Source organism: Dermacentor albipictus, chromosome 3, assembly GCF_038994185.2.
Source record: "Dermacentor albipictus isolate Rhodes 1998 colony chromosome 3, USDA_Dalb.pri_finalv2, whole genome shotgun sequence".
Taxonomy (NCBI): domain Eukaryota; kingdom Metazoa; phylum Arthropoda; class Arachnida; order Ixodida; family Ixodidae; genus Dermacentor; species Dermacentor albipictus.
The window spans coordinates 3963304-3981559 of record NC_091823.1 but is presented as its reverse complement, the minus strand read 5'-3'; the positions used below and the strand labels follow the sequence as shown (position 1 = coordinate 3981559).

General features: G+C 50.9%; 1 protein-coding gene across 9 annotated transcripts in view; it reads right to left on the bottom strand.

The window, feature by feature from the left end:
* LOC139057176 (signal peptide, CUB and EGF-like domain-containing protein 2) overlaps window positions 1–18256 on the bottom strand; it is a 208132-nt gene that overhangs the window by 185524 nt on the left and 4352 nt on the right. For all 9 annotated transcript variants that reach the window (XR_011512612.1, XM_070534976.1, XM_070534974.1 and 6 more), the window contains exon 2: window positions 9186–9506. Coding sequence is in view for 8 of the 9 variants with exons in the window: in XM_070534976.1 (XP_070391077.1) it covers window positions 9186–9506 (321 nt within the window). In the remaining variant the exon portion in view is untranslated. The remainder of the gene's footprint in view (window positions 1–9185; window positions 9507–18256) is intronic.

The following is an 18256-nucleotide window of genomic DNA, read 5'->3' as shown; positions in this document are numbered from 1 at the left end:
CCAAGCTAAACGTCTAAGTAAGTCAGGCTATCCTCTGAGCCTCTTGACCACCGTAGCTAAAGTGTGAGTACGATGTGTAAGGCAAACTTCTGGGAGGGGACCAACAGTACTAAAGCAAAAATTGGTGGCCGTATTTCCATACACATACACCATTTCTCATAATCGGCTAAGTATAGAGAGAAAGTCCGGAGTAGTCGTAATTTTTTCCGTTCCCGAACGGTTGCAAGGTCTTTGCAAAAAGGTTAAAGGAGTACTGATACACAAATTCGAAGTCGAGTTAACGTGTGAGATCGATTTATGTGGGCACACAGACATCGTCTGCAATATATTGTCACGTGGTAGTGGTACACGTGCACATATAATCGGCGAATATAGCTTAGAACATATTTGAAGTAAATATTAAAGTGCGCGCAGCCAACGGCAAAACGTAGCACCTCGCGACATCGATATTAGGGAAGGAATGTAAACAAGCCAGAAAACACACCGTCACGAGTTTGCGCTGCCATAGGAGCGAGCCCTGCGAGCAAGTTTCTCCCCGCTCAGATAGCCCCGATGTTCTTTTTTTCGCCGCGGACGGCAGCGCGTAAAATCAGCTGAAATTTGTTTCCGACACGAAATACCTCTTACTGGAGTGACCTCGAACGTTTGCATGTCATAAAACGTTGCACGAAATAGTAAATCATTGGCGTGATTTCGACTCGCAAGCGGTCAGCGCAGCCGCCGTAGAAATCATCTGTGCGAAGTGACTCGCCTGGCTAACTTGTTTTCTCATCGCTACCAACTACGTCGGGGAAAACTAATTGTATTGTCACTTATAAGCGAGATAAATGTACCGATGACGATTGTGTTGACGAATATAGGTGCTTTATTACGAGCTGCGAACGGATCGCATGTGCCGTCGGCCTCGGATCCGACGGCCAACGAGCTAGGCCTATGCCGTTTCCTAGCGATCGCCAGCTCGCCTGGCTTGCTGGTTCGCTACCGTTGGCGTCGATGAGCGGCAGAAGTGGTCCGAGTTCGTGTGCGGCGCTGGACGCTGTTACGGTTGGTCTGTAACACCCCGGACAAAAAGGATGCTCAAAGACCATGCCTAATCGAAACGAAGGATGGATTCCCAATTTGCTATGGTTGTATCGAGTGGTTGCCGGTCTGGCAGGCGCCCCGCAGTGATGACAGGCTCCTTTGTGTGTGCGACTCCAGGGGGGCACCCTTTCCGAGAACTGTCCGACTCTAGGGGAGACCCTTTCCGCGAAACAAACAGGGCCCGCGGGTTGCCGCCAGAGGAGGCAAGCTCGATCGTGCAACGTCACCTGGGAGAAAGCATCAGCCGCCCATATCCGACCAGACTCAGCGCATGTCACGTGACGTTGACGTGAGCAAGATCCCGCCTACGATTTTAGTGAGCCTATTTAAGGGGCCCCGCAGTGTACTTTTTCAATTCATTCATTCTCTTCTTCTGATCCTTCATCAACCAATGAATAAACAGAGCAAGTTCCGCATTAGAAATCGTCTCGTCCTTGCCTGGTCGCCATGGCCTATCGTACGCCTGCAGCCCGCCGGCAACACCATGCTACCCAATACTAACGCTGGTCGAGGTCCGAGAAACAGGCATCGCAACAACGCTTAGAAAGGACCCCGTTGAATCGCAGCCAGATTTGCTCATTTCGAGCGTGCCTGGTATTAACAATACCCGCCGAGCTCAGGGCTGTCCAATGATCTTCCACCAAGACTACGGACCCCCAAGCCTGATGCCGTGGCAACTTTAGCCAGCCTTGTGTCCTCCTCCGGAATATGCTTCATTCACAAAGCGCCCTCGACGAATGGTTTGTACTACTTGTAGCAGTGCGTACGCATATTGATAGCTGTCGCTGGCTGCACTTTACGAGTCGCTGCTTTGTAGTGGATCCAATCAAAAGTGGTTACCCACGTCTAATACGGAGACGTTCCCGGACACTCGAAGGGAGCGGTCGCATCGCCCCTCGCTCCGACGACTACGGCTCGCCCGCCATCTCGCGCGCGCACGTCTCCGCCTTCGACCGCGCTCATGAGCGCAGCACTTTTCAGGGCTCGCACGGCAGCTGGCACGATCTACTGAGCCACGCTACCGCACGGAGGCCCCATCTCTTATGGGTGACCCTCCGAAGAAGCAGCAGAGGAAGAGGCCGAAGAAGCCATTTCCTGGCTTCAACGACGGCTCGGATTACCGACGAGCCCTGCAGCACCACCCTCGTGGACAGCTACCACGTACCGGCAGATCGCCTCCCGCCTTGCGATGGAAGCGCGGGCTGAAAGCACGTTCGCTACGAGCACTGTCGGCTGACTCGACGAGCTCCACGCCATAATGCCCGCCTACGCAAGGGAGTGCGACTCCATCCGCACGCGCCCCACCTGCTGTGAACACTCCCTTCCGCGCATTTCATTTCGATGCGCCGAAGACGACTGCCAGCGGCCACCACGCCGCACCGTCCGCTTCAACGGACCCCACCGAGGAGGCCCCCACTTCCGCTGCCTCCACCGACGACGGTGGCAACTGCCCGTCGACAGGCTACATCAACGAGATTGCCGGCACTTTTATCTTGCCAACCGCTAGCATGATTGGTGCCGACACTACGTCCTCCCGCACGGATGCGACCACCTCGCCCAAGGCAAGTCCTGTCCGGCTGGATTGCCCATCGTTTTTGTCGCCGGCGGCCTGCTTGTCGCCCCCGCTCACCAACACCGAGCCCACAGCACCTGCGGCGGAGGAGGGCTCGCGCTCGGCGGCGGTGTCCGCTCCCGTCGACGACGACGATCCAGCTGACGGCCCCTCGTCCAACGAGAGCCGGCCGAGAGCGCCCACCCCTGCCCCAGTTGCTGAGGGAACAGGGGAGCTCATCCTGCAAAACTCTCCGCTACTGCTCGCGGCCGCCGAGGACGCCCAAGCCTGCCAGCCGGCAGCGGTACAGCCCAAACAAGCCGCAGGAAGGAGACGCCGTTACCGACGGTTCGTCGACTTCGAGCCGCACACCCCACCCGTTGACGACGGTGTCGCTCGCGATACAACCGTCACGGTTCTTTGCCGTCCCATCGGGCGCAAAGCCACTTTCCTCGCACTCTCACGGGATGGTATTGCTGCCCAGCTCTCCTCTGTGCCAGGCGGGAGACGCGTTCGCGTGAACTTCCGCCGGAATGTGGTGGCTGCTGACGTGGCGCGCGGTGCCGACTTGGCGCCCCTCCTCGAAGTGTGCGACGTCGGCGACGTGGCGGTGCGCCCCAAGGCGCTACACAGCAACTCCAGTGTGGGTGTCACCCATGGGGTCGACACTTCTTTCGACGCCCGCACGGTTCGAGAAAACCTTGAGGCCCCCGTCGCAGTGCTTTCATGTTCACGGAGTGGCGCGAGCGTCACCGTCACCTTCGTCGGGAGCGTCGTGCCGACAAACGTGCGGCTCTTCAAACAGCTGCGCGCCGTACGTGCTCGTCTGCCCCGACCACTTCAATGCGACCGCTGCGGCGTTTTCGGCCACGCCGGCGCCACCTGCTTCCGCGACGCCCGCTGCCTCCACTGTGGTGAGTCGCATGCTACAGGAGACTGCCCCGCAGAGAAGCCCCGCTGCATTAATTGCGGCGGCCGTCACCCGTCGACCGAACTGAGCTGTCCCGAGTGGCAGCGCGAGAGAAAGGCGACCGTGTTGCTGTCATCGTCTCAGCGGCCCCTTTCGCGCAAAAAAAAGCGCTTGAGCTAGCCGGCGCCGCACCGACCGAGCCGCGTACAGCCGCTCCGTCTACGTCTGCTCGCTCCCCGCAAGGCCGATCTAACAGTGACGCCCTGCGTGGCCGCAGCACCCAGACAGCCGCAGCTGAGCCGTCACGCGGCCCTCAGACCGCTCTGAACGGCGACTCCAGAGACGCGCTAATAGCCGCTCTCGCTGCTGCACTCCATGCCCTGCTCGTCCAATGCCCAGCTATCGATAGCAACGTACGTCAAATGTGTGATACGGCTCTCGCCGCGCAGGAAGCACTGCTTCATCACGACTAGGCGCGTCACCGCGCCACATAAGCGAAGGCCGCCAACTTGCCCACGCGCGCTGTTCGGGCCGCCGCCGCCGCATCTCTTTCACCCCTCTTTTAGTTCCCTCTCCCACTTGTGCAGCGCGGTTGAGGTGTCCCTAACTGAGAGACAGTTACTGCGCTGCACTTTACCCCAATTTTTCCTTCCACAAACAGGAATCTCTATGTCGCCCTAATACTCAAACAGGCAGAGCAGTACTTCGCAAACTCGCATACAGCGAAAACTTCATAGCAGACTCAGATGCGAAAGCCCGATTGCCGCCACTTCTTCGTGACTCTATCTCAGTCGCTCCAATACCTCGCAACATGCATGCAACATACCACAAAGACAGAAGACAAGCAAGAGTCAGAGCGCTGAGCAAGAAATACTCAAAGGACCCCAACACGAGATATACAGATGCGGCAAAATACCCAGGTAGAAGAGCATACGCAATTACCGTGACCAACAACCAAGGGAAAGAGCTAATCGCTGCCACCATACCGGCCAGAAATCCAGAAACGGCGGAGGAAGTGGCCATCGTCCTCGGCATCGCCACATGCAAAGACACAGCAATCATCTTGAGCGATTCGCAAACGGCATGTAGAAACCTACGAAAAGGCCGAATTTCTGCCGCAGCAATGAAGATTCTGAAAGAAATAACAAGACGTCAAGAACTGCCCGAAACCTACGTCGTATGGACCCAAGGCCATGAACTTCTGGCAGGAAACGAAGCAGCACATGCTGTCGCCCGAGAGCATACCAACCGGGATTTCGTGCCACATGGTCTCCGGAAAGCGACGAGGGTGGAGGACATTACCATCAATTACGCCGTAACATTGCAACATTACCGACTGGAAAGAAGACAATATCCTCTACCACATCCAAAATTAAGCAAGGAAGAAGCCACCGCCCTCCGCAGACTACAAGCGAATACTTATGTCCATGGAATTATCATGCACCGAATGCACCCCACCGAATTCTCATACCTATGCCGATATTGTGAGTTACCAGACACCCTACAACACATGGTGCTGGTGTGCCCACACCGCGAGAACAACACTCAAGATGATGCCCCTGAACCGCTACAAGACATCGAAGAAACGTGGGAGGCAATGTTAAGGGCACAGAGCCTGGAAGATCAGTGAAGTCTGGTGGACCGGGCCCGGGCTGCGGCATTAGCCAACGGCTTTCTGGACTAAGAGAGCCGCCCACCTAGGGCGAAGAAAGAACACTTTCTCGCTGTTTCACGCAATAAACGTTCATTCCTCCTCTCCCTAATACTGCGGCAACTCCCGCCTGCAGGAAATAGTCGCCGCTGGAGGACGAAAACGAGAACGATGATGATGGCGAGGACATCGCAAAGCACGTGCAGACGTAGCGGACGAACTAGCAACCGCGTCCCCAAGGCCTGTGTGCCGGGGACGGGTAGTAGGGGCTTCCTTATCCGGCAGTACAATAAGGTTGCTATCATCATCATCCTCAACACGAAGCTCGCGTGCTGGCGAGGAAGGAAGGAAATCAACTTTATTCAGGTCCTGCAGGCCACGAGAGCTTTGGGCTCTCATGGAGTGGGCGTCTCCCACGACGGAACCGGGAGGTTGAATTTCCTGGCGGCGTCGTGGACCTGCTGGACGGCCCAGAGTTGGGGAGCGAGTTCTTCGCTCCGGATTGCTTTTTCAAACTTGCGCTTGTCCGGTTCGGAGTTTATGTGAGCTTGCGAGTACGGCCAGAGTAAATGACATACGTTAAGGGATGTATTGCAATTGGTGCAATAAGACTTCTCGTAGAGCTCAGGCATGTAATGGTGTAATCTGTTTTGCGTGGGGCATGTGTCTGTTTGTAGCATTCTGAGTGTAACCGCTTGAGCTCGAGTGAGCGTGCTGCGTGTTGCGTGCTATACTGTCTGCGTTGTAGATAGTTGTGTTTAGTGATTTCATTGTATGTAGTGGGCGCGTCCTTATTCTCCGAGTGGTTGGGTGAAGCCGCGCGGTCTGTAAGCGCGCGCGCAGCCTCGTGTGCCGCCTCGTTAAGCTTGGGGACGTCGCCGATCTTTGGTCCTAAGTGTGCTGGGAACCAGTATATGAAGTGGTTCTTAATATCTTTCTTTGAAACAATTCTGAGAGCCAGTGCGCAGACCATGCACTTTTGGAAAACTCTGATAGCGGCTATGGAGTCGCTGTAGATATGGGAAAGATTGTCGTCGGTGAGCGCAACAGCGATCGCAACCTGTTCGGCCTGTTCAGGCTTCCTTGCAATTACCGTGGCTGCATATCTTGTGGATCCGCGGCCGTCCACAACCGCCACTACGAAAGCTTTGTTTCCCGCGTATGCCGCCGCGTCTACAAAAGCTCAGCGTTCACGGTTCGCCAAGGCTTGGTTAAGAAGGAATTGTCCTCTCGCTTGTCGTCTGCCCCTGTTGTGTTGTTTTCGGGGTGTACATTTCTGGGTATAGGGCGGACCGTGATCTTGGCGGGGATGTCCCGTGGGAGGTCCGCAAAGTCTTTTTCTGTGTCTCCTTGAGCAAAGCCTAGCTTCTCTGAGATCGTGCGCCCCGGAGGCGTCGTCGAAAGACTAGCAAGCTGGGCGCACTGCTGGGCTTCGGCAATTTCGTCCAGGGTGTTGTGCATGCCCAGGAACCCCAGCTTCTCGTTGCTGGTGCTGGTTGGAATGCCGAGGGCTTGCTTGGTGACCTTTCTGATTTGGGCATTCAGTCTGTCTCTTTCGAATCGTGTCCAATTGAGCATTGCCGCAACGTATGCGAAGTGACAGGTGACGAACGCGTGTATGAGTTTGATGAGATTATGTTCCTTGAGACCCCTGTGTCTATTGGCAATTCTTCCTGACGTAGGCCCTCGTCGGGGCGCGCGCGCGCCCAACTGCAGGCATAAATAAAGTTGTCTCCAATCCAATCCAATCTGATGAGCCCAATAGCGTTGTTGGTTTTGATGATGAGCTTCTGAACCGTACAGGCATTGACGTCTTTAGTCTCTACGGCGAGCACGCTGGCGTGCGTACGTCACAGTTTTGTGCGATCACGTGCCCAGTTGTTTTTACATTCTTTCTTTGACCAGCTTGTTGCTCTCTGAAACCGAAACTTGGACTGGTCGCTACAAACAAGACGCCAAGTAATTACATGTCGTGCTCTGCAGCAAATGATGTTTCGTGCCGTGATTACTGGGTAATTAGCTACTCACTGCAGCGGTAAAACCAAGATGGGAAATTTTTGTGTCAGTACTCCTTTAGTGCGGAGCGGAGAGATAGACCTGGTAGCGTCATAAAACCACGTGGAAAACACGTAAATTCCATTCAAGGTGGTGTATATTCTACATCTTTGTCATTTAAGCACGCGTACTTAGGTAAAACAGGTCGGTGCCTTAACCAGAAAGTTAAGGAACACCAGTACAACGTCGAAAAAGCGGTGCAGGCCATCTAGGAATTGTTGTGCCATTACCACAAGCCCGGATTCCGAATCTACAAGATGCAGAATTTATCCTGCGAACGCCCTTTGGACAAAGCCGGGGCTGCGCCGAAAGGCACAGCGCCCTAATTCTCCCTTGACAAGTCAAGACGCTGAGCCGTCAGGCAGCGGTGTCCTGCGGAGAAGCATCGGCGAGCGACATGCCCAAACGTGCAACCAAGTGCCAGACAGCCCGGCGCCGTACCTCCTTTTGCCTGGAGGTCACCGCGCGCCCCAACTTTGAACCGGGTGGCCAGCGTGGTCGCTGATTGGACCTCTCGGACGACCGTCGAGTGCTGGCTTTGTATTGGGCCGTTTTAGTGACAATGGTTTCTCGGGGCATTATAAGGCCGGACGCCACCGCCTGGAAAACCGGATCCACCGACCCACCGAGAGCTGAGTGCCGCTCTCGACTGGAGTGAGATGTGTCACGCGTTGCAATCACGCCGGACGTCGCCGTGCGGGAACAGTCGCGTTTGCTGTGAGCTCTCGGCCCCAGTGCCGATCCGATCTTGCCCTGTATAATGACCTGTATATAGTGTATAAAATCCCTTTCGTTATTCTCACCGAGGCCTGACTCGGAGTCTTCGCTACCAACGCTCTGTCACGAAACGGGTGACGAGCGCTACGGGTCCACCTCAAAGTCGTAATGGTGGTGGTAGCGGTGCAAAGTCGTAACAGAATCCAGTGCTGAGACTGTGGCTGTGTCCCACTCTACAACAACACGACCATTCTAAGGCCCAAGGCAGAACGACACGTGAGATTGTTGAAGCGTGTGAAATCTAGAAAACGAGAGAAAAAACGTGTGAGGTTTCTGTTATTGACCTTATCGGATAAATAAATAACGTTTCTAAAACTATCGCCTTGAAATGACCAGGTGCAATGTGATTACATTAACCATACGTGTGGGTTCTTTACTGTATCTTTATATGTTTCTCTCCTCGGTTTTATTTTACATCACCTCTCATTGTATAAATAACCCGTGCGATCAAATAAAACGTTTAGTTGAAAGCTGGCGCAATGTATGTGTCTTCTTATTCTTGGTCCCTGTCGTATCGCATTGCTCCGTGCCTATTATAGCTCCAGCTACTCGCTCACTCTCATTCTTTCGTGTTCTCAATCTCCGACTAGACGGCAATTTGTGCCAAAGCCCACTCTAAACTTTTTTCCTTTTGGTCAAGCTTCAGCCAGCACAATATTTTTTGGAGCTGCGCCTCTACAGCCGCAGCCTTGCAGCCAGTGTAACTCTTTAGGCGATGTTGGAGTACAGTTGGTGACGTCACCGTAGTGGCAGGGAAAAGTTGCGCTGCTGCAGTGTAACGCTCGCGCTTTCTTTCAGAAGGCGTAGACGACGTCAGTATCAATGTCACTGCCCGGTGCGCTTATTCGTTTAGCATTCCAAAATCCATAGAGCAGAACTTTTTGTGAAACCTTGCTTTGACTTTAGTCGCTTAGGCAGTGTCTATATATACATTACAACGTGAATATTACGTGATTCTTCCGACATTTAGAGCTTGCAATTAGGTGTTTGATAGATGTGCCATCATTGAGATCACATGTGTCATAGGTACATGAATGACCAGACTAAAACGTGTGGCAGTTGGAAATATAAAAGCAGCATCTTGCGCTCTAGTATACTTTTCTCGTAGCTTACCAGCGTATATAAACGAAAATATGGCTATCAAGCTTTTTACCCACCTTTTGAATCCAGGCAGTGTGGAGGTGGCCGTGTCCACTTGCCATCTTGGCAAGCAGTCACCATATATGTCGTTGTGGCGCCGTAGCCAAACTTGCACTGGTATGTCACGTAGCCCGGTCTTTCTCTCAAGATAAGTAAACTTCCTTCGCCAATTAGTGGTGCAATTCGGCAATTCTGACTGTCTTGAGAGCCTTGTCGAGGCACAGATCTCTTCACTCTAACACTGCAGTTACTTTTGTTGCCGTAAGAGCAGGGCGTCATTGGATATGGCTGAAAGGGCGGCATAACTTCGGTAGAAACTCCCGGCTCAGATCCTACAGCTATGGGAAAGAAATAGAAATAACACATCAGTAAAAGTATCTTTCTTTCTCCATATTACTGTAAAAGTAACTATACTGCGCAAATGTTCTACAGGATACATTGATATGCACTTGTGCCATCCAGGAAATTAATGTGGTTAATGCACCGAGAAAGTTTCTCCTACTGTAGGCGTCTTTTTCTAGATATGTTAATCTGTGTTTTTATTGCCCCGTGACAGCTCGTCTAATATGCATATTTCGTTTCTACAGTCACTAGAGATTATGCACCACTCCAAGGCTGGTGCTAAAAGGGGCCAGCATGTTTCTTCTTTAGCGTTGTCATGCAGCTAACAATCCAGCCCAACTAGAACTAGAGCCACTCCAGTTAATATAGAAGTTTCTCACACCAGTCGTAAAAAGTTTAGATAGGCCATGTTATTGGCGGCTCAATGTTGTAGGGCCCGTTAATACGCGTCATGAATCTGCCAAGTCTTAGGCCGGCTGACTCTTCAGTCAGTTCACAGACATCTGTATATACTACAAGACATTAAACTTGCGGCCTGTAGGTTTCGTAAACAAACATTGCATGAAAACAAAGATAGTTGTTCCCGTTAACTTCAGTTAATTTTATAGAGATTCTTTGACCATTGCTTATGTTGATTCCCACAAATGCAGTGGATCTGCATCATACTTTTTTACCCATACTGCTGGCTATATTGGCTATTACTGGCTGGCCACATTTTGTACATTTCAACACGACGATGAATGAATAACTGTGATGCAATGTATCAAAAAAGAAAAACGCTCATATCACTGCAAGTACAACAATCAGAGCATGAGACAAACACATGCACGTAATAAGGTGCACACGATGGTTGAATACATGTTGTGGGGTCTGCTATGGGGGATATCTCACACCGTACTCTTGGGACAAAGGAACGACAACACAGTAGTGTAAACAATCACAAGGGCATTTATTGCACCTTTCATACATCAATGCCTGCTAGCCGAGTTGCTATCCACAAAACATGCCGATGGGCGCGCGACAAATCTAGAAGTCCGACTCACCGCGACCGGAAGCGAGCGAATATGTTCGCCCCATGCTGGATCCCAACGCCTGGTCGCTCGCGTGTATGGTCACGCGAATCGTGGCGCGTTCGAAGGCGCTCGCGGGAGACGTCCCCCGCCGCGCGCCGACCCGCCGGGACAGAGGGCCGCTGCACGTGCGGTGCGGCACGTCCGTCCCGCTGGCTGTCTGGAACCCAAGAGAGAGAGCGCCTCTCCCGCACCCAAGTAACCCCGCAGCGGCGCGACCGTCACGCCATCTCTCGCACCACGCTTGTACCACTCCAACGCCGCGGCCCACGCGGCGACGCCGCACGGAGACGGGGCTATGCGGGAAAAACATCAGGGGAGGCGCGAGGGTCGCGCATCCCCACAATGTACAGACGGTATAGCTTTGCGGCCGAGTTGGCAGCCATCTCTCGCCAAAGAAAACACACGCCAACACTGCAATGAGATCACACATGGTCATGTCGCTTGCAGGGTTCACGGGTCATACGAGAAACATACATACGGCCCACACGAGCTCAGGAGACCAGGGTAGGTAGTAACGAAGAAGAAGGTCCCCTAAGGGAACCTCAGACTAGTATCGCCGTCAACAACAGAAAAAGGAGCAAACGAGAGAGCTAGCCCTGCAATAGGCTTCATAAACATGCAGGACAGAAGAAGAACAGAAAAGTTGCTAGAGATTGAGGAGCAGCTAAATAGAGAACAAATAGAATAAAAACAGGAACAGCGCAACACAGGACGAGCGAGTAAACAGGACAGAGCGCTGACAAGCAACCAAATGCGTAATTTGCAGAAGCAGCATATAAATACATCATGAAGGTGACATAAAGAATAGAAAAAGAAGGATAAGAAGGATAAGTGTCAGCCACGAAGATAATCAACTTCTTATGTTGAGAGCATGAGGGACACAGAGCTGGCACTTGACAGCTCTGCGTCCAATGTTCAAGAGTTCCGGGACACTCTATTTCCCTTCACTAAATTCACTAAACATTTCTATCTGGAGGGAAGAAGCTTTGCTCCACCACATAAAAAGCTCACAAGACTTCAGGCCACAAGACCTCAGGCAAAGGGCCGAAACCGCGGTCCGCTCTCAAGATGCCTTTAATAAAGTTTTTTCGTATCCGTATAGCTAGACCACGAAAGGAACAAGTACATAGGACGTGCGCAAACTTCCAACTGTATTACAGAAGCCGTTACAGACATTTAGACAGCCAAGTTACAGCCAGCCAAGAAGGGGCAGACTAAATTTGAATGCTGAAAAAATAACAAATATAAACACAAGAGTGGTGAAAGAACTTTGCAAATGGCCAACCAAGGAGTGAGAATATATTCAGCTGCTCAGTGTAATCACCACAGAAATACCTAAGAATAAGCGACATTCTCATTGGAAAGGAAGCAAAGAAACCGACAAGCTGGTGGAGCAGAGCGGTACGAGAAGCGATCGCCGAGTGGAAGAAAGCATCACGAAAGCATAGGCACGCAAAAATGCGCAGTTGCCGCCGTATGAAGTTGACAGAAAATGGGAAAGATATCGGGCGAAAAAAAATGAATGGTTCGAATACTGGTTCAACCAGATTAAAGGGGAAAGTGAATGTTGGTTGCCAGAATTACATGAGAAAAGTAAAGCCGCGCCTAGAATATTTTGGCACCGCGTAAACCTATTAGATATGAAGTCCGGAACAATACAACCACATATTCTTCACAAAGATGGAAACAAACTGGTAGGAGACGCGGCATTAAACTACATCTCATAGATAACACCTAAAATTTTCCAAGGCAATGACGAAGTGGTAGTTGAGAAAGAACATGTTGCAGTTTCGCCCAAAAGGTGTAGCACAGTTTGTGATAGAAAATTGCCAGACAGCTAGCTATACGAAATAAGGGTAGTAGTTTTATTGGCTGTATAAACTTGTAAACATTCCCTTACTAATTAAATGAACCGTAATAGAATATGTAAGTGCGACTGAACGAGGATGTAGAATAAACCAGACACACAGAGACAGCGCTGTCTCTGTATGTATGCTGTCTCTGTTTGTAGTTTCTTTGTACGTCCTTGTTCAGTCGCGATTATACATTCTACCATGGATTCTTACCAAATAGCCCGCAAACGTGTTTTAATTAAATTAACAAGCACGGTGTCACACGTGCCCAGGAAACATGAACAGATCTCGCTCGATGAGCGGGGAAACTCTATTTCAAAATGCTAGACTGAGGAATTGCGGCAGCAGCTGCGAGCGAATTGACCTTGGTACACCCTTCGCTTCTACGTGACCTAAATGGCGAAAGCACAGCGCATAGCTACGGTAGCTACCGGCACTACGTGCACTCTGCGAATATGGCAGAACGCTTTGTAGATGAGGCCCGTGCAGGCGCGCACTTTCACCAAGTCGTAGATCGCTTTCAAAAATTGGAGGACGCTTAAGCTTCGCCTTCAAGAGTGGAACGCGACAGCGTTCCCGTCGACCCGCCAAGGCGTGTAAGACAATGGGCTACGGCGCAGCGACTACGCGCCCCAAATCGGACGCGGTGAGCGTCGAACAACGCAGCGTTCGGCGCGGCAACGAAATGTGCGCCTGAGCAAGCGACGCACGCGGGAGCCTTAGAAACAGCTCGTTTCTAAGGCAACACTGCATTCACTAGAGGCGCTTTTGTACCGCTTTGAAGCATCTTTGAAACATCGAACTCGTGGCTCAAAATAAAGAAAAAAAATGGCTGTGGCTTAGCTAAGGTTAAGCCCAGGATGCGAAGTATACTAGCCTTTATTTTAACGCGACAGCGTTAAGGAGCTCGTGTCGCAGAAAAGCCGGTGTCGTCGGCGGCGGCTCAGGCGTGCGGCGCTTGCTCAGGCGCACATTTCGTTGTCGCGCCGAACGCTGCGTTGCTCGACGCTCACCACGTCCGATGCGGGGGGCGACGCCGCGAGCGACGGCGCGAGTTGGAGCCCCGTTTCTCCTCTGTCGTGACGTCACGGTGTCACGTGGTATTGAAGGCGACACCGCCGCGCCTGAGGAGCTGGGTTGAGCTCTCGTAATATGCTTCGCATAAAAACTCGTGGCTCAGTGGTAGCGTCTCCGTCTCACACTCCGGAGACCCTGGTTCGATTCCCACCCAGCCCATCTCGCAAGCTGTTTTTTATTAATGAAGTGCCTGCTGGGATTTATCGCTCACGGCCAACGTCGCCTACGCCGACGACACCGGCTTTTCTGCGACACGAGCTCCTTAACGCTGTCGCGTTAATATACGGCGCCCACAAGGTCGCGCCGTAACCAGCAGCCGTCGGAGAACACCTCTCTGCCTCAGCTCACGCCCGTGCGTCGCGCGCGACAGGAGAGGGCGCGCTTCCGGCCCGCCGTCCTCGCTCGCGCACGCGAGATTGCGCCGCGTTCGCCGGCTCACCCTAGCACGCTTTCTCTTTATCACCTTATCACGATTTTATCACCTTTGGATTTGCTAAAAAACCTCACGGCGACGCCTGCGCTGACGGCAGAAATGCGCCTGGAGTGTCCACAGAATTGCTATCGTAAAAAAAGAGCACGAAAGAGAAGCAGATGGGAAAGGAGTTGGTGCTGAGAAATTTCAGCGATAGCCAACGAGAAAATTCCTAAACGCACAGCTACATTACATGGTTAGACGAGGTCGCCATTAGGCCGACTAATGAACTAGGAGCAAAAACTAAGAAAGCTCTTTCGGAAGCAGCAGAAAAAAATTCACCAACGATTTCGATACTCCCTAATGCAAAATTTGAGCGCACCTATATACGTGTTTTCATATCGTGGGCCAATATATTGTAGTGTGATTATATAGGTGCATGGTTTATATTAGGAAGAGAATGCTGTGAGTGGCATGGTTGGCGCGGACAATCTGTCTCGTGCGGCACATTGCAAACGGAGTGAAGTGTGGCGCGCCTGCCAAGCTAAGCTAATCGGGAGATCGCGAGAGGCAGCGCGTGGGTGAAGCGTGGGCACAATTAGCAGGATCCATCGTAGACTTCCGCTCATGCAGCGGTTTGTTTCCATACAATGGACGCGCGCACTCTGGCGCCATATCGTAGCCATAGACGTCCGCACGCCAAGTTCCATCCTAGACGCCAGCGCTCGTTTCTCCCCTGGCGAAACGATTTCACCTCCAACGGGTGTATGATTCCGCCGCTTCCCTTCACGGTCGCGCCCGCGTTCAGTTCGCGCTGCGAGCGAGACGTCTCTTGCTTGCGAAGGCGCCTCTTCGGATGACCGGAAATTACTATTGTGTTGTTAACACTCACGACAGCAATGTAAACACGAAAGGGTTGATGCCACCAGTGAAATTCTGTCGATTCGCAAGAAAATGTACGAAAAAAGCAAACGACAGACATGGATTACTGCGGTGCGCCGAACGAAGTAAACAACTGGCAAACGAAGTCAGCTCGTTCATTGATCACTCATGAGTGTATGACGATTTTTATATGTAGCCCACATGAATTTCATGATTACTCGGTATATAATCCCTTTATTCATATAAAAGCTTTCAGTTGTTCGCCCAGTGCTTGTCCTGTCTTGTCTCTAGCAGAGACGGCGCAGGCAAACTAGCCCCTGCGGTGTGGGTATACGAAGCCCGCGCCAGTGCTTTATTTCCATTTCTGGTACCGTTGGGCGCGCTGCATGCCTTAGTAATGACGTCATTGGTGAGCGGGTGACGACGGATGGATGGATGGGTGTTATGCGCGTCCCTTTTGGAACGGGTCCGTGGGTTGCGCCATCAAGCTCTTGTTATATTATTGCTTATTGACCTACCTACGTTAAAAAAAAAAGGAAGAACGCACGATGAATTCCCATGACCATAGTTTCTTAAGCGTTATTGTGAACTTTGTTTTTGTTCTCCTTCGTTATTTGTCGTTTCCCTATTTTTCTTCCACCAATCTTCGTATCGCCTCTTACTAAGTAATCTCTATTGCGGACATCTTTACTTTCGCCCTGCTCTCGCTGAACCCAAAGGGTTTAACGAGGCCAGTGATCCCGCAATCGACCGCTGAGCAGATATCCTCAAAGTTTATTAAACATGCTCTATCGTTTCACTAACTTTACCGCAGCAAGCCCATGCTTCTTTTTCCTTCTTTATATCTCGCCTTATAAGCGCGTGTTCTAAGGCGTTCCTGACCTCGCTTCGAAAAGCAATGAGCTTCCCTTTGAGTTATCGTGGATGGCTTCTCTCTAAGATTTCATTTTTTTTCCTCTTAAGCAGTTACTCATGGCAGGTTTCTTATACATTGCCGCCACCCATTAGATTATTTTAGCCTCACTAACTTTCCACTTGACGTTGTTTTTTGCTGTATTGCTCACCCTACAGGGCACATGCTTGCTGCTAAGCTTCCTAGTTCTTTTCCTCCACTGTGAATCAATGTTTTTCCTGTACAAATATCTGAACACTCTCCCAGCCCATTTACTTTCTTCCATATTCCTCAGTCGATCTTAGTAATCAATTTTACTCTGAGCTTCCCTCACTTCAAAACTTATCAAGCCCATATCACCCTGCACAGCTTCATTTGTAGTCTCTCCGTGTTACGACCAATGCAAGGCGTCCCACTGACCTTTGGTTGCCACCGAGTCCTGATTGTACCCCTGATTTCAAGCAAACGACCACATTTTAAATGTAAGTCCTGCAACCATTACACTTTCCACATACCCCGGAGCACCTCGTACCTATTGTATCCCCATAGCGTTCTGTGTTTCATTGAGGCCGCATCTCTGTTCCCGTTTACTGTTATTTTTTTCGCGTGTTTGCATGTATCTATTGCCTTCGTTGCACCATATACCGAAGCATATATTCTTTTACGTGAGGTATTTCCTCGTCCTGTATTGCCATGGTCTGTTCCCTGTTTTCATTGAATACCATAACACCCGAATTTCTTACGCTAAATTTCACACCTAATTTATCGCCTTTCTGTCCGCAGATATTAGCCAGACGTTGCATATCACTGCTTTTTAGCTGGCCACACAATGTCGTCCGCATAATACAAACCTGGAAGCTGCTGCTCTACTACTGTACCCACCTGTTTGTATGAGAGATTCATCCCGATATTACTTCCTTCTAGCGCTCTTTCCATCCTCACCATGTACATCATAAACAGCAAAGGGCACCCCTGCCTCAGTCACTTGTTGATATCAACATTCTCCTCACTCCTCATCTCTTCCATTCAACGCAAACGGTATTTTCTAGGTAGGTCTCTCTCAAAAACTGTCGACAATTGTCGCCGAAGCATTCCCCTTCCAGAATATCCCACAAAATGTTGCGGTCTACGTTGTCATACGCTCCCGTAATGTCTAAGAAAGCCACATAAAACGGCTTCCTTCCTACTCTTGATATTTCAATACGCCGAGTAAGGACAAATAATTTATCATCCAAACGTCTACCTATTGTGAAGCCACTCTGATGTTGTCCCAAAATGCCATTATTCACTCAACATGCTAGGAGCTTTAACTTAACTGCCTGCATTTCTAACCTGTATATTACTGATGTAATGGTCAATGGTCTATACGAGTGAATTCAATTTCTCTCCCCCCCCCCCTCACCTTTACAGATTAATTTCATTTTATTGTCGCCAACAGTCTGGTATATCCCTCTATTTTTTTAGACTTTTTCTACTGCTTTCAACGAAGCTTGCTTACTTTTTGGTCCTAGTTCACCAATCAGCCTTACGGGAACCTTGTCTAGCCCAGTGGCTGTGCGCTTGGGAATAGAGTTACTGTATATGCTACCACAGGTAGCAGAGTTGCGCATCTGTTTTATTACGCCGCTAGCGCTTCTATTGGCAGAGCGTCGTCACATGGTAGTCAGGCAACCGTGCATTGCGGAGAAGCAGATGCTCGGGCCAATTTTTGTATTTCCCGACGCCGCCGCTGCAGCGAACTGGATTGACACAAGTTATCGCCAGTCAAATTCAAAGCGAATCCGGCCGACCTTGGCGTTCGCTGTTCGCGTGCGGGCTAGCTGCGGAGAGTTAGCTATATAGCTATGTCAATGTAGCTATGTCAATCCTGTGAGAGAAAAACCTTCACTACACTCCCACAGAAGGTTGCTTTTGGAATCCCTGCAATGAAAAGGCACATAATGAAGTGGTACTTGCAGGTGTGGCTGATATCCAGTGTGGCTGATATCCAGTGCCTGCTAGTAGGTGGGTACGTTTCTACAGCAAGTCTAATGGGGTACCAGTGTCGAAATACTAATGGTTGGTCATTGATTCACCAGTAATGTTTTAGACTGCCTACACGATGAGAGCTTTGGCACATAAGCAGGTGTCTCTAATGCAGAACCGAGTACCCACTATCCAGTGTTCAGCGCAGCGCTGGATTATGGGCCCAGTGCTGCGCGCTGGATGCTGACAGGCGCGGCGTACTCATGGCACTGGGTACTGGTAGGAAAAATAACTCTAGCGCGTTAAATACGCGGTGCATATGTTGTTGGAATCCAAAAAGCAACAGAGAGCGATTTAGTGCAATAAAAAAAGAAAAAAAGAAAAAAAAAGCTCCGGCCAGGATTAGATCGTCGGACCTACAGATCCCAAGCCCGGTACTTCACCACTGCGCCACGCCAGGAGGTGGTCATGAGTGGATAATGTGCCATGTCAAGGATCGAGAAGCAGTTTTAGTTTTAGAGATGTCTCGCTCAGTCATGGTAGATGCGCTATCGCCCTGCATATAAAACTCACGCCTGCACCACAAAGAAAA